Source organism: Taeniopygia guttata, chromosome 7, assembly GCF_048771995.1.
Source record: "Taeniopygia guttata chromosome 7, bTaeGut7.mat, whole genome shotgun sequence".
Classification (NCBI taxonomy): domain Eukaryota; kingdom Metazoa; phylum Chordata; class Aves; order Passeriformes; family Estrildidae; genus Taeniopygia; species Taeniopygia guttata.
Window position 1 is genome coordinate 35,314,830 of NC_133032.1, and position 17,072 is coordinate 35,331,901.

At 39.6% G+C, this 17,072-nt stretch overlaps 1 protein-coding gene across 3 annotated transcripts in view; it reads left to right on the forward strand.

The window, feature by feature from the left end:
- ARHGAP15 (Rho GTPase activating protein 15) overlaps nucleotides 1-17,072 on the forward strand; it is a 318,797-nt gene that overhangs the window by 5,428 nt on the left and 296,297 nt on the right. For 2 of the 3 annotated variants that reach the window (XM_030278121.4, XM_002198396.7), the window contains one exon: nucleotides 11,788-11,967. In XM_030278121.4, coding sequence (XP_030133981.4) covers nucleotides 11,788-11,967 — 180 coding nt within the window. Of the gene's footprint in view, nucleotides 1-11,260; nucleotides 11,390-11,787; nucleotides 11,968-17,072 lie in introns of those variants that run through there. The other variant, XM_072931738.1, reaches the window with a different exon arrangement.

Genomic DNA, 17,072 nt, shown 5'->3' on the forward strand with positions numbered 1-17,072 from the left:
TTCATTAATCCTAAATCCTGGAAAAGGCAAGGAGTGCCCTGAGCTTTAGCAGAAGCTTAGAGGAAGTGATGTCTTCAACACATTCTTGAATTTCCTTTCTCCAGCACTAGCTCCTGCTTGAGGAGGATGCACTCACAGACACCTGAGACATTCAGAATTGCTGCACTGAGTTTGAATTCTGCACAAAGTTTGAAAGATTGTTTTCTGGCTTTCATTTTCTTCTGAAGTTTAGGTATTTTGTAAAACCTTTCTTAGAGTGGGGGTAGCTGAAAAGAGGAAATATATTCAAATGTGGATTATTAAGAAAATTGTATAGAATAAAAGAATGAAAGAAGTTAAATGAAGATATTTTTTATCAGAATTGTACGCTGCAGCAAGATTCAGGTATTTAGGGAACAATCTTTATGCAGTCTAAGGACATTTTAACTCAGGTGCACAGGTCTGCAGAGGTTCATTTGAGCTGAGTGCAGCTATTTCATCCAAAAAGGGATTTAAGGATGCTACCTCACAAAGCCAGTGGAAAATGTAATAGTCATGAAGTATTTTTTGCCCTGAATAGTGCTGGGGGCAGATGAATGGCTGTGACTGTCTCACTGTGAGTGTTGGTGCTTCGGGTGGCTCTGCTGTGTTCTGCTGCCATCGTCATTGACTTGTCTGTGTGTAGCACATCTGTGCTGGGACACAGGTGGCTGTGGCCTCCTGGCCTGCAGAAAATGTGTACAAAGTTTCCTGGGATCATCCTGAACCACCTTAGCGATATAAAGTTTTCTGGTCCCTCACTAAAGAATTTCATTTGCGGCAAAAAAGAATTTAAATATAATTAACAGAGCTTATGCTCAAACTATTTGTGTCATCAAAGCAATCACATCAGGAGAAATGGAAACAGATGATCTTTAAGGTCCTTTGCAGCCCAAACCATTACACCAGTCTATGAAATTAACTTTTTTGACAGCACAGCACCCTTGGTATTTCCCCTGTGCAGACACCTCAGCTGCACGATGTGATATCAGATGTTACCAGATGTTATCACACAGAAGAAGGGCCTTTGTCTTCTCTTGGCCACGTGCTGCTGGGGCAGACACTCCTGCTGCAGAACACAGCAAACTGGGGGCCCCATGAAATGCAGAAGAGGGGCTTGCTCAAAGCAAACCACAAAGAATTTCCCCTTCTGGTTGCTGCTACAGCTCAAAAGTTTTCTCCCAGAACTGTAGGTGCCACCTCTGCTGCATTTCACAGCAGCGTCTCTTGGAAGTGCAGCACCAGGAGCTCTGCAGAGGAACGTGGGGATGGAGTGTGGGAACAGATTAAAAGTGTCTGGAGGATTTTTTTTCCTCCCTCAGATGGGAAGTGGGAGCAGTGAGAAGAAGTAAGGGAACAGCTGCAGGATCACAGCACAAAAACTGCTGCAGATATAGATGATGGGAGATGGGGAGAGGGTGGGAGGGACTCTTTCATGTGCACAGTGCAGGAAGTCAAACATCATCCGGGGAGTGGGAGGGAGGGCATCTCTGCCTGGTAAAGGACAAGCCTCCTCCCGGTAGAACTATTGAGGCAGGCAGGGTCAATAAAAGAAAAAAAAAAAAAAAGTGTTATTGTAAGTTTTAAATTAAAAGAGAAATAAGTTTATCATAAATTCACTTTATTCTTGAATTTATTTTTAAAGTCCGAGAAGATTTAAAGCCTTTGGTATTCAGCAATCTCAGTATCTCAGTTTGACAGATGTCTTCTGTGGGATGATGGGTATATAGAACTGCAAAAAGGATTAAGACATAGCAAATGTGCATTGAAACTGCTAAGCTGAGGAGCTCTCAGATACTCTAAGAGGTTAAAACTGCTGTTGCTGCTTCACCAAAGAACTCAAGAAGGCATTTTTTTCTGGTAAAGGTGCTGCTGCAGGAACTGAGGGCTGGAGGGCAAAGTGAGGCACGACTTACAACTGCTCAGTAGTGCCCGACTGATTTAGAGGTAGAGTGAGACAAAACTTGTGTGTAGTTTTACTCAGTGATGAATGTGAAATGTTTCCTCCCAATGAATCACCAGTGGAGCTGTGGGGAGGGCACAAAGAGGCTGTCACACCCTACCCAAGCAGGCCTTGTGGCAGTCCTCTCCCTATCAAATTAAGCCCAAAATTTCTGGTGGCAAAGCTCTGAAATTTAGAACTGACAGGAAGTTTGTTTCTTTGGCTATTTGCAGCAAGATTTCAGGTGTTTAAAAAATATTTTTCTAATACATCAGTTTGTCTTGTGGTACAAACTCTTCTACTTCTCCAGAGAGTTTGGGCTGTTCCAAAATTACCATCACCACATGTCTAGTTCAGGTAAGCATGGAAAGCTTGGATGAATATCCAAATCTCTGTGAGGAGAAGTTCTGCAAAATTGAGCTGGAAGTATTTCAAGCAGCCTTACTTTGAAATTTCTGTCACTTCTGCTTCTGCTTGTATCTGTAAATACTGCAAGAATAACCTTTCCCATAGTATCTCATCACTTCAGATCTGGCAACATTAAAAGTAACAACACTTTTCTGAACATTTAGGCTATAGGAACAGATTTCTTTCAAGCACCGGGGAAAATTTGTGATTCTTATGTGATCTTCCTAGAGAAAACATTGAATATTTTTTTTCTTTTAAATTCTGAATAAGACAGCTTTAAACTAAAAAGTTACCATGAAACAAGCATCAGGTGCAGGTGTGAAATGAGTTTAGACTGGTCAGTCTTGAGGTGTCTGCAAAGCCATGGCTCTACTCTGTACTTATCTGTAGTAAATAAAACTTTAGAATAAAGGAAGGAGGTAGAAGGAAATTTTCTTCTCCTTATGAGTAAGACAGGTCAGGAATAATCAAGCATTTTCCTCTAGCACTTATCAGGTCATATTTAGTGTTAAACCAATTAAATGCATGAATTATAAATTGTTACTAAATTTTATGCTGCTGTAAATTACTTAATGCCATTGGTCTACTGTCCAAACCATTCTAGTCCTGCTGTTCAGGGTCATAGGAAGCATCAGAAGTGCTGTGCATGGGATGATACTCACAGATTGGTGTTTAATACCGCATCTGTATAACCAATATTCTCCATCAGAAGGATTGCACAGCACAGAAAATAGAGGCAGGTGTCGTGGATCAGAAGCAATCCAGAAAGAAATGAAAGGTGCTGCCAGCAGGAAAACCTAGAAGTAGCTTTTTTTTTTTTTTTTTTTTTTCTCCTCAGGCATGTTCTTTTACATATTCAACTGAATTTCTACTATGGACAACTGTTCCCAGAACATATGCAGGCCAAACTGTACACAAAGGATACTTTTAGCTTCAAGTTCCACTGGAAACTGAGATCTTGAATTGACATGGGAATGGTGAAAATAGATTCCATTATGCTATCCCATATGATATATTGGGACAGAAGAACTTCTGAAACAACTGCTACCTTTTCTGAGACTTTCCCATGTAACATAATTAGGAAACTGAGGGATGCAAGAGGAGGCATGACCATACGAAGTCACTTGATGAGTTTCTTTTACCCTATTAAATGTGGGTTTGTTGTTTTCAATAATATCCCAGTGACATTTCCAAGCAAGTTTTATTTGTGCAAGGAAAACCTGTAGAGAGCAGGTCATGGAGCATTACAGGATTAGAGTTGTTGGATCTGGAGTCATAAAATGTGGATGTGAAGAGTTTGTCATTGTATCCACAGAACTTTGGAATTGTAACTCTCCCTTTCTCCTCTCCTGCTAATTCTCAGAACATTTCCAGCCAGATAGGAAAGCATTTCCAGAGGGAGAAAGGTCTCTGCCCTATAGAGACCAAGCAGATTTTCCCTGTTTTCCTTTGACATCTGTCCTGCTCTTTTTAAGGGTTTAATAACCCTTGCAGAGAAGGGTCAGGATGTATATGTATAGAAGGGAACAGCCTATGGGGTTATCATCTTCTATGAAATTCCAGAATAACACAAAGGAGGACTTTAGGCCCCTTTTAAATCCTCACCGTTGCCACTCCAGAAGAGGCACATAAATTTTCTCCCCTCATGTTTCGCTCCATCCAATCCTGGAGAAAAATCAAGCAAAAATTTGTAAAGATTAATAATATTTCTGTTGAATATATTTGAATAAGATATTTTGCTGCCACTTGCTAGAAAGTGAGACTTGATATAAGTCTTTTGTTATTATATTTTATCCTTTTTTTTTTTTTTTTTTTTTTTTGTAGTGTGCTGTTACTTATTGAAAGAAATAGAAAAAGGCTAAAGTCAATGCTCACATAATTAAGCCACTAATAGTTTTAGCCCATCTGTCAATGGACAGGAAATCACTGTACAAGTCTGTAAGGTGTTGTGGGGTGCAGACTGTATTTATGTAGGTCTGTGACTTGTTGCAATCAGAGAATAACATTTCCCTAATACGTATGGGAAACCCTCAGCAATGAGAAATGAAGTACCACACTCCGATACTTTAATTCTTAGGAACTGAGTCATCAAAAACCAAACTTTAAGCATGTTCTTAGACCCAAAATTAAACAAAACCATTGCTTCTGTACAATGGGGCAAGTCTGTGTCCTCCCCTCTTGTTACAAAGTGCATTTCCTTGCCTGATCCATAATGCAATGATTGCTTTGTCTCTCCTGCTCAGGGGTGCTTATGTTGCTATTGCTCAGCTGTAATTCCATCAGCCTCTGCTGGGTCACTGGGAACTCAAAAACACAATCAGAACCTGGAACCACCTTTTCAGTATTGCACAGCCAGAAAGAAATTATGTTATATGAAAACACGCTTTGTTCCTGTTGGATATTACGTTGGTACATGAGATTTCTGCTGTGAGAATTATGTAGTTGCTAACCAAGAGTTGTAAAATATATCCCTCTTTTAATATAAGAGAATAAATCAGAGAGGTTGAAATTGTCATCATACCAAGGATCAGGTTAAAATCTCACAGATATCAGGTTTTTCAGCCCAAAGACTTGTTTAATGCTTTACTCTTGTATGGAGTTAGTGCTTAGAAGGTCTGCTAAGTGATAGGACAAGAGGAAATGGTTTCCAGTTGTGTCAGGGGAGGTTTATATTGGATTTTAGGGAAAATTCCTACTCTGAAAGGGTTATCAAGCACTGGAACAGGCTGCCTAGGAAAATGATGGAATCACAGTGCCCAGAAGTGTTCAAAAACATGGAGATGTGATGCTTCAGGACATGGTTTAGTGATGGACCTGTCAATGGATGATGTTAGAAGTATTTTCCGAGCTCAATTATTCTCTGATTCTATGATTTGGGTCAAGCTGTGTTGAGAAATTTGCCTTTAGGTGCATCCTTCATAGAGACTGAATGATATACCTCATAGAATAAAAATTGTGAGTGATGGTTCAGGCAGCTTATGTCACACATGGTGGCAGAGAAATTCTGGACAGTGAGATATGGCTCCAAACAAAGCATAAAAGATGATTTGCTCTTCTCTTTGACCACAGCAGAGAGAGGGTGACTGTACATATAAATTGGAGTGGGCCATTTCTGTTTTATTTGCAGAAAGTCCACAAGTACTGCACTAGAAAAGAGAAACTACAAGCCCAACTTCTAGGGGACCTCAATGATCCTTGCTCTGTGTGTTGTTTGTTCTGAGACACCAGCAAAACTCTAATATGGCTGCAACAGGGTAAAAAATTAAAAGAGGATGTGATAATTAATGCTGATGAAGATGATTTTTGTCGCACTTAGGGTGCATCAACTTAGAGATGAGATTGCAGTTTTGGGTGATAAGGGAAACTGAGCTGCTGAGTTTAGGACATTTAACATTTTACATCAGGCTGAACCAGGCACTAAATTCTGGTTAATTTTCTATCTGACATAAACACACAAAAGTGGGGTAAAGAGCTAGGCAGTGAAGATGTTGATCTGCTTTGATTAAAGAAAGGAGTGATGGTTGAAATGAATTCTGCTTCCTAAGTACCTGATTTTTTTTTTTTTTTTTTTTTTTTTTTTTTTTTTGCAAATGAAAAGTTATAGGAAGGTTATATCTGCTTTGTATTTTCAGTCCAATGGATTTCTCTGTTTTCCAGTACTCAGATGAACTGGCTTCAGGACACTCCTGGGCACCAGCCCAGGACACTGCATCCCTCAGCAGCCTTTCCTGCCTGTGTCCCTGCCCTGGGCACAGGGCTGTGATGTGTCAGCTCTGAGAGCAGCACAGTGGGGATGGCTGAAATGAAACAGACACAGCAAAGTGCAGATAGGAATAATTTTTAAAAAATCAATCAAACTATGGAGCAATTTACTGGCTATCCTCTCTCTTTACATGTAGTTTTTTTTTCATTTTTGCACCTTTATTTTCCATCACTGTGTGTATTTAAGGACTTGCTGCCCCGAGCTGTGCCTCTGCAGAGATATCAGTGTAGCACAGGCCAAGGGCAAAATTTAACAGCAGCACTATTTACATAGGTGTGTTGATTTTGGTGATAAACACTTTCACAGACACACTGACACATTCTCCTTAAGAGGAATTAAGGCTCCAACTCACCACATGTCTGCCATTCTCTTGGTTTTTTCAGTTGCTAACTGCAACTTCTGCTTCCATTTTTGTGGTTTTGCAGGCTCACAGATCTGGTGTGATGGTGAACCTAGTGCTGATTTTTATCCTTCTGTGCTATTGTTGCATTAGGTTTCATCCATGCTCTTCAAGTACTGTGTGTTCTTGAGCAAACTACTTAAATTAGTCAGTGTAACAAGGTGCACTTCAATTTTGCAATGTTTGCACTCTGCTGGGTCGAGAACTTTCATGTTCATTATGCTTCTGACTTGACAGTGGTGCAAGTCATAAGGAGAAAACGTGGGAGAAATTAAAATATATTTAGAAATAAAAAGTATTTAGAAATACTGAAAAATATACTATTTTAAAGTCATAATCCTGGAAAATGAATTTGAGAAGTTCTGTTAATTAGGCTTTTTTTCCCTTTTTTTGGAGAAAAGTACATGTTACTACTGTTTAACCATAGAAATCTAGAATGATGTGTCTTAGAAGGGACTTTAAATAACATCTTGTTCCAACCCCCTGCCACGGGCAGGGACACCTTCCACTACCCCAGGATGCCCCAAGTTCCATCCAACCTGGCCTTGGAAACTTCCAGGGATGGGGCAGCCACGGCTTCTCTGGTACAGGATCCTGCTCAATTATTTACATTCTGCCTTCTACCGTATGTAGCTGCAGGAAATGTGGGCACACCTCAAGCCAAAATTTGGAAATACTGCTATCTTCTTGTTTCTTGAAGAATTAATTCTCTGCCTTGTAGAAAATCTACATACTGACTTTACCAGTACTGCAGCAAAATTCAGGAAATAAAGTTCTTGGCTAATACCAATCAGTTCAGTCAATATAGGGTCACTTTTTGGAAAAAGCAGCATGCATAAAATGGATTAAAATGCTGATAAATTCAGTATGAAACTCATTCTAGGCCCATGATGTGCTGTAGGAGGGCAGTACTTACAGACTGTCATTCTGAGACAGGAACCATAGTTCAACTACAAGAGATGCAAGAATGGTAGGGATAAGAGCAATTCACTATCTTTATTTTTTTCAAGAAGCTAAAAAATGCATTTTTGTTTTTTTGATAGAAACTGTAAATAGCAACAGAAGAGTTTGCTTTTGTTTTGTTTGCTTTGTCATCTCCTTTCTCTTTTCAAAAGGACAGAAAATAATTTTTCCCCATCAAACAAAACTAATTGACATATTTTCACTGTTATCAAACGCCATGATTCTGTGAAAGCTCTACTTTTAAATGAAACATTACAGAAAATCTTCTGGTGAATAGTTTTGGCTGTTCCCAACACTTTGTGGGGAAGAAGGAGATCTGACCTTCACCATTTGCTGTGCAATTCTCTAAACCTGGCCTGGAATCTCAGAAGTGGGATGGCTTTGCTGTCTGTGGATTTGCATCTGCAATAACCTGTCTGCTTTTCACCTCTACAACCCTCATTATTTCCACACCATGTGTTTGAAAGTCAGCTGTACATTTAGAAATTGGGTTTTAGGCTCTTTAGGAACAGTCAAATGCCACTTGAATGTTTATCAGCCAGCTCTCCCCTGTAGCTGGTGCCTGAGCTCTGGCTGAACTCAATCTGTTGCACTACAAGGTTGATATGCTACTTGCTGCAGCAGACTTACATCCTTCTGGAGCATTCCAAACACATGGACCCATCTGTGGGAAAAGGCACTACAAGAGTTGACCCACTGAGCTGCAAATTTTGTTGAAGGATGAGCCACTTCTTCCTTCAAAGAAGGCTTTTGACCTCCTGAAGTATCTCTGAAAGCGACTGGTTGTGTAGGACTGAATTGGTTTTGCTGCTGCAGCCAAAAAGATGATCTTGTTCCTTCAGCTCAGTGGTGTTTCTTGCCCCATAAGTGATTCACCCACTCTCCAGAAACTGAATTTACTCTTCCTCATACTTACTGTAACCTCTCTTCCCCACTCTATGAATCAGTTTTTTGTTCCTGCGTCATCGATCAGTCCTCATGTCAAGGATTTTTCTTGCCCCTGACTAGTCCTCACCCTTTTCCAGCCTGCTTCTTCTGTTCCACAGTGTCCCAAACCAGGTATTTCCAAGAGGAATTTTGAGTGTTTTGAGGTTAATGTCTCAAAGTTGTCCTGCCCCTTTACTCCAGGAACACTCTAAACCACAAGGTGGAGAGGAGGGGAAATTCTGTCTTGGTTTAATGCCTTTCTCTAGCAAATCAACCATAGGAGGTTTCAAAACTGAAATTTATATCCAGATGCTAACTGTTTGCCAAAAGGCAAATTAGATAATTATATAATGGACATGGAGTGCCACACAAGCAGTTGCACAGGGCTTGGCAGCTCTGCCTTCCAAAGGAAGCTAAACAAATTCCCCTGCAAAACCAGCCCAAACTTGGCCCTGATGCTTCTAATAACAATTTGGAAGCACCAACTCATAAATGCAGAAGATAGGATCCTTTTTATGTTTTCTGACAATATTTTATCTGTTTCCTGATGGTCTTCCCCTCTGTTGTTAAAAAAAAAAGAAAAAATTAGAACAAAAATAAGCAAACAAACAATAGAGGCAGGGCAGAGTATGAGGATCAGCAAATGCAAATGTGGTGCTGTTGCTTTTGTGGAGCTCATATTCAGGGTGCCATCTACTGGCATGTAGGGCTGGTAACGCTGTCAGGAGTCTGCATGGAGCTTGGACAGCACAGGATTCCTACCTGAAAATCCTAAGGGCACAACTTCAGTACCTGTCTTCCATATTGTGCCAGACCTCCTTCATATTCTGCAGGATCTCACTGGGTTTTACACTAAGACAGATCTAATGGTGGAAAATGCTCCATTTTGGGTTTTGTTGTTGTTTTCTTTTATAGTAGTTCCTGTCATTTTAGTATCTTGGAAAGCCTCCTTATAATACTCTGATGTATGCAAATTAGATAAAATTTCAGGAAAATTAACCAAGGTTCAATGAGATTAGAACCAAGAGTTTCAGAATTCTTCACAGCCCTGCCGTTTACTGACTGTGTTCCTGCTTGTGATCCAGGGCATGACTTTGTCACACTATTAAACTCTTTTATAGCACGTCATGTACTGACAACACCAGACAGAGACTACCTAATTAAAACTCATAATGCTCCCGAGAAGGGATATGTCAGAGCTTTATAGGTGGGAGATTTCAGAAGAAAATCTGAGCAATGTGCTCCAGCCAAACATTGGATCCGTGACAGAGCCAGCGCTGCTCTCGTCTCTCAAGTCTGATCTGCTCTCCAGCCTGGAGCCTACTGAAAATCTGTTGAGAAGCAATTTTGATTTGATACCAACATGAAATACAAAATGATTTGACTCTCCAAGTTTAGGAGGAGGAAAAAAATAATTCCCTGCTTGGAACTGCTGCAGTCCTTACTGCCAAAATGGCAAATTACCCCTGTGACATGGATTTGGGTGCTAACTGCTCTGAAGGGTGGTGAGAAGTGTCTTGGGGAGGGAGAACACACAGTGCTGCCCACCAAAGATTCATGGAAAGAGCTTTCTCAAGTACAATACACCAGCTCTGCAGCAGTCATAGGCAGGCATGCTGCTAAGAAACATGAAACAGCTTTAATCTAATTTCTATAACCTGAGGTTCAACTTCTGTGGGGATCCTTGTGTAACTGAGTCAATGCAGGAAACAGCCAATGGGCATAAGCTTTGTTTTTGGTATGGATGTTTTTGGATTAAATTCAGCATTTCTATCATGGCACATCATGTTGAATGAGTAATGGGCTAATATTAAAGCACTTCTTTCTTTCTTTTGTTGAGAGCGCTATCATGAATCATATAAATTCCCCTGAAGGTCCCAGCCCATGCCAGGGGAGTTGGAAATGTGTGATTTTTAAGGTCCCTTCCAATTCCCAATATATTCTATTGTTCTATAAAAAGCCTTCTGGACATGGGCCAACCACTTCTAGGTGTTCCTACTTGAACAGGTTGGACCAGATCACCCACCAAAGTCTCTTCCACCCTCAGCCATTCTGACTGCATGACCTGTTGTTATCATCCTGTACATTTAGGGCAATTTCCTGTGAGGGATGGTTTTATCAGTGCTGAGAGGCTGAAGCTGTGGGAGCTGTGTCCTCCCACCTGCACAGGCTGTGCTCCTGCCCAGAGATGAGCAGCAGAGCTTCCCATCTCCCCCTCCCACCTTCACACCTGGACAATGTGTTCTCTGCTCTGACATCTTCATAGTAATGGGCTTTCTTGAAATCAAGGAATTTAATCTTTCAGAGCCTTCAGAAGTTGTGGGGATGTTGCTAGAAATAGCCATGCTCTCCAACCCATTTGGAAAACGCTGATTTTTCAACAGTTTATACTATAACAGCACTTAAATGGATTTCCATTTCCCTGGCTCCATAGTTGGGAAACCAGCTATTTCAGCTTGTGTAGTATCTCTTCCTTACACATTTTCTCATGTGGTTACACAGCAATAGAAAGAGCCAGTTTTCTTGTGACTCTCAGTAGATTGCTGCACCCACGAGTTACATGTAGTAGTACGAGGGTGAGCAAGGGGGGAGGAAAACAGAGCAAGTGTTGTACATCACTGTCTTGGTGTTTTCTACAGGAAATATAAAAGCAACTTTTGCCTGCCAAAAATGTTTTGGGACTTTGAATAGCTAGAGGGGAGTTAATTGAATGGTTTTAACACCAAAATGGGAGGTTAAACAGCAGCACTGTGATCAGTATAGGTCCACCCCCCATCCAAGGGCTTGACAGAGATTTCTCAATTTCAGATTTTAAAAACAGACAGAGCAAAAATCTCATCCATGCTGCTGGGAGAATTGTGAAAATTAAGAGCTATTTTATCAACTCCAGGTTTGGCTCTGGGACACTAGCAGGGTTTCAGCGTGGCCCTGAGATGCACTTGTAGCTGGCCCGAGAGGGACTGTGGAGGTAAGATATGTTAATTGGCTTCACAGTGTGTCCTTTCCCTTTGCAAGATTTAAAATGTGTCGTGTGAGCAGGGCCAAAGACAAAGTGGAGTGGCTGCCAGCTGGACGTGGCAGAGGCTTGCAGGGAGATTACACCATGGAGGAGAATGGCTTTTGAGATAAGGATAATCTTTTACATAAACTAACTCTTCCAAGGCAGTTTGGATGAGAGGGTGATAAGGACAATAATAAAACTGCAGGCTGACACAGCTGATAGTTATCCTGGTGTTCAAAGATGATCAAGATCTTGCCAGCAAGACAACTCAGCTTCTTCTCCTGACTGTAGCGACACAGACCTGGCATTGATACGTTTTTGTATGAGGAGTCCCTAGATTAATGCTCTTATTTCACATTCTTCAGGTCAACCCAGCAACCATGGAAAGGTCTTCAACTTCTGATACAGCCTCTGAAAAGCCTAATCCTTCCCACCATAGCACGGGGGCTGTTCAAATGAGGATCAAAAATTCCAACACTCACCACGACAGGCTGAGCCAAAGCAAATCTATGATTCTCTCTGAGAATGTGAAAGTCACCGAGCCCGTAAGTAGAATGCTCCTAATATTTTCTGAGTCTTCCAATTTTTAAAAAATCTACGGATTTATTTTATGCGTGTTAAGACCCTGGTTCCATTATCATCCTTTGAAAGGAGGGATTTAAGGTCACTAATACATTTTTAGGAGTATCTCTAGGCATTGGAATAACAATTTTCCTTCATGAAATACAGAATTTGGCTTTGGTGGCCACGATCATAACATCTACTCAGCATTTCAACTCTCAGTTGTAACGGCACTTAAGAAAGGTTTAAGTAAGTAAAGAACAGCACATCCAGTTTCAGATACATGTCACAGTTTCTCAAAAGGCGAACTTCAAAAGCAGATAGAAGAAAACAAATGGAAACTTCAAACTCTGCAAATTGACTTTGTAACAAAAAGTCTTGCTGTAAGACTGAATGAATTGTAAGAAAATCAAACTGAACATATGCTGTTATTTCAATAGTTAACAGAGTCAAAGGAGTTGAGTCATTTTTTTGTCCATTAGCTTTTTTCTTTTTAAATTAAATAGTTAGAGATGAACTCTATTGCCAGTTGCATGCCTGCCCCTGTACTCCTTGTGAGCTACTAAACAAACTGATTGGTATGAGTCTCCCCTGGTTAATTTTCTTCCATAATGGTGGCAACTTGCAGCTGAGGCCATATGATGTTACAAAATTATTTATGCAATGTTAGCCACTTTTTTGGACTCCAGATCCATTTTGTTCTCAGAGAATGCAAATGAGGGGGAAAACTCTGTTAGCTGGGGACAGAGTCCCAGATCTCAGCCACTTCTCACAACCATGCCAACCATTATTTTTTTTGCTGTTGATGTAATGGATTCCTATGAAATATTCAGCTTTTTGACAAAGTTATTAAATGGAGGAAAGCCACAAGACCTCCAGTATTTCCTTTTTATTCAAAATTAAATCTCAAAATTTAGACTTATTTAGAAATATGTTATTCTAGTGATTAATTTCTCTGGTGTAACTTTCTCCTTATATTTCTAGAGTGAAAAATCTGTTTAGATCTTAGCAGCTGATAAGATACTCATTTACCATTTATTTAAATTATATTCTTTGCCTCAGACACACTGCATATGTTTCCCCCTTTTTATCTGACTTGCAGTGTTCCTCCTCCAAAAATTTGGAACACTGCTTATAATAATTTACTGGGAATACTGTAATGTAATACCAGGAAGAGCTGTACCTTTGAAAAAGTTTAAAAGTTAAGTACATTTAATGGTGCCTAACGTTTTATTGGCTGTGTTTAACAAAAGGCACTAGGCTGCAGTTGTTTTTGACAAGCATGAAAACATCACAGCATGAGACTGCAAAAGGAATTATGTAGAGAAATTACAAGTGATCCATCTCTCAATGAATTATCCACCTCAATAGCCTGCAGAACTCAGCTACCAATTAACACCTACTTTATTACATGTTGGGATGTACTTAATAACTTTCATGTGTTTATGCACTATTACCTTGACTGATGCCTCTTGTACAATTAGGCATAATTGGCATATCAATATGCAAAAGTTAAAAGGATTAACCCTCTTAAAACTAATGAGCATTTCTGTATCCAGCTGCTAAATGAGACAAAATTAGCATTTTTCACTTTTGGGCAGGATTTTATCATGCAGTTTCTCATTGTTGATATTACCTTGTTACATAACTTTAGTTTGGGGGATAGTATGCTGGACTGTTACAGAGCAAGGGCTCTAAAAAGTTAAATTAGACATAAATATTCACTGCCGTATCCCAACAACCACACCAGGTGCAATATATGTTCATTGGCTGGGAGCTGGAAAGTTGCTTTGTGTTACATTTGTTTAGTAGCTAATTACATAAAAGCGGAATTTTACCGAGTATATGTCATTTTACCAAGCAAACTTGGCTCCGACATAATAGATTGAAAGCTCGCCATGCTACTAATTTCCTTTCTGTTTCAATTCTTTTCATCTCTTTTTGCCATGCAGAATTTTCTGACTAGATATTGACAGGCTGAAAGTGTTTGGGCGTATTTACTTAAATAAGCCTCTTAAAGTTGTTTGCTAACGCCCAAAGTAAAAGCAAAATTCCAAAGGATCCAAATGCTTTCAACTGTGGGCTTTCAATGCAGCAAGTTAAAGGAACAGCGAAATACAAATTGTGTGTATCAGCCCTGTGCTGACATATCTGGGCATGTGACTTGGGAAGGATTTGGGGTAAAGTAATGCAGGGAAAGATCTCCTGTCCCTCCAAGTGTCTTGAAAAAGAAGGGTCCAGCTGACACACTCATATATGTGTATACATATAAATTTAATAATATTGTTTTAAAAATCGAGGCACTCCTCCCATTGCACTTTTTTACACAGTCTTCACTTCTGCATTTAGAGGCATGCAGACCCTTGCTAAAAGACATATATTACCAGAATATTAATCAAAGCTAATTATTTTGTGCTTGAAGAGAAAAAGGATTTATCCTCATCTTTCTAGTTGGAAATTTTCTGTTTTCACGGTCTGCCTCTGTTTAGATGATGGATATAATCCATGAGGCATCCATTGATTATGTTTATTTTCTATTTTACATTGACTGAGTATTTTCGCCCTATTATTGGAGAGATTTTTCTTTTGAAAAAACTAGAAGCCGCTGAATAAAGGATTCCATACCACCCTTTTGCTGTCCATGTTTCGTGTGTGCAATATACTCTATTCTATTAATAAATGGGTCAAATCCTTTTTACTCAACTTATGCAAAACCTACTGACTTTAGTGGATTAAGGCAATCAGTCTTTGGCACATTTTGAACAATCAATAGAAATATAGATTTCTAAAACTTATTTGGAAAGAGGAAATGCCCGCTCTGGACAATAAAGGGCGTAAACCAGGCACAAAGGTAGAAAGATGAGTGGTGATTTATAGAGGAGAAAAATGCCTAATTTTCTCTGAGGGATTTGCTGTAGTCTGAAGCATGTGCTGTGGTGCTAAACACACCTGGGGCTATACTTTTGAAGGTGAACAGATTATTTTCTGTAGGGTGACAGGGAAGGATGTGCCTCATACATCAGCAGGGCCATGTGCATGTCTGCATTTTATAGTGGTGCAGATGCAAATGTGGGAGGCAGGAACTAAACAAGCAAGAGATTATTGGGGGTTTATGTTATTTATTTCAATGGAAATGCCTGAGCTTTGTGCAAAGGTTGAAATTTATATTAATGTAGAGTCTAAAGAGCACAAATCATGAAGCTGGACACAGGCTGTGGCAAGTGAGGGCTCTTTCTGTGCTTAATGGTAGTGTCTGAACTAGCAATGTAAATGAATATTTGCTATTTTCATCTGTTAAACCCCAGGGAAGTGCATTTTGCTTCATTCAAAACAACTTCAAACAATGAAATGTCTTTTTTATTGGTGTCTATATTAAGAATTAGAACCTATTTAGACATTCCAAAATGTTAATGTATTAGAGCTTTCTCTGATTAGGTTAAACAAACTGGTAAGTTTATTTATCTCCCTAATACATTATCAGAGAAATGGGAAGCAATCTTCTTTTGTTTCTTACTCCTGTGATCATAGAACACTTGCCAAAGTTATGGCTAGCCAAAAAGACAGAAATAAATTTGCTAAAAATATAAACCTTCTGTTTAGCAGAGTTTTTGAGCCATATTTTGAAATTGCAGGGCTTGTACATGTTTACTTCAAATCAAGCTTATAGTCAAGTTTGAGGCTTTGTTTGTATAGATTGTCCTGAAGTAGATCCTGATATTTAATTAAAATGACACTAAATCACATTGAATTGATAAGACTTGGCATCTCAAACAAAGGTAATTGCCCGTATTGGTTTTGTACAAAAATAGAGCTGCTTGGAAAATGTGCAGCCAACACAGACTGTCAACTCCATTTATAGATCAATATGTGAAAACCATTGATCAGGCAGGCATGTGTAACAGTAACACTTTGCATTTATTTGTTGTTTTTATACCACGTTAAGGCTTACAGGATTATCGGCTTCCAAAATATTTTGACTTCCTCGTAAATATGTTATCTGTTTAATGTTAATTACAAGACAGTCTCCAGCCCTCTTTTAGAGTATTTTCAGTATCATTGCTATGGGTAGTTTTAGCTCAAAAAGGGATTATTTCAATCTCTGCAAGATCATCAGAGCTTCTTTTATAGCGTAGTTTATTTAGGGAAAGATTTTGAGGATATCTCTTTTTTTTTTTTCCCCAGTTTACTTTTTTTCTTGGAGGAAAAAGCAAATCTTGAACAAATATTTCTAAAAGCAGAAAACCTTCTCCTGATGTAGTTTTGAAAAATATTCTCTTTACTGTGATCTAATAGTGACTGCCCAGGCTTTATTCTCTGCAAATTTTGTCATCATACACTGGTCTGTTACAGATGCAGCCACGTTTGTCTCTATAAAAGAAAAACACTGTGTTTCCTTCAAGGTTTACACAAATTTTATAATAGCACTGGGCCACATACAGAAAAATATGTAAGCTTCCCATGACAAGGGTGGGAATTGTTAATAAAGGCAAGCTTGCACCTTATTTGCTTCAAGTATTTCAGGGTAGGTATGAAAGCTGTGGGTCCACAAACACAGTCCAGTTTCACTTCTGGAACATGAATATTGCTAAAAGAAAACAAGTCTGTTCAGTAACGTTAGTCACTCTCCTTTCCAGGGCAGGAAAACCAGAAATGAAGTGTGTCATATGTCCCCTTACTGTATTCAGACTGGTTTTGTGCTTTGAAAATGTAGATCTGCTCTCTGCTGAGTGTGGTGCTCACAGACTGTCTCCTCAGCCCTTGGCTCCAGTTTTTCCCCCATTTCAGTGCCTGTGTCCCTTGCTCCCCACCTGAGGAGCTGCTCTGGCTCTGGGGCAGAAGCCCTCAGCCTGCACAGATGGGCCCCTACGTGCTCATGTATGTTCTCCATACCATAAAGTCCTCTGACTTAAAAGTTGAAAGTAGAATATTAATGCATGAGCCTATTTTAGGGCTCATCTTACCTTCAATAAGTGATTTTTCTCAGGTTTGCCATCCAACCTTTTTACAGGACCAATATCTGTGTGCAGGTGGGTTTTCAGGTTCAAAACAAGCCTCTTGCTTTTGTGAATAATATTTTTTTTGTTTCTAT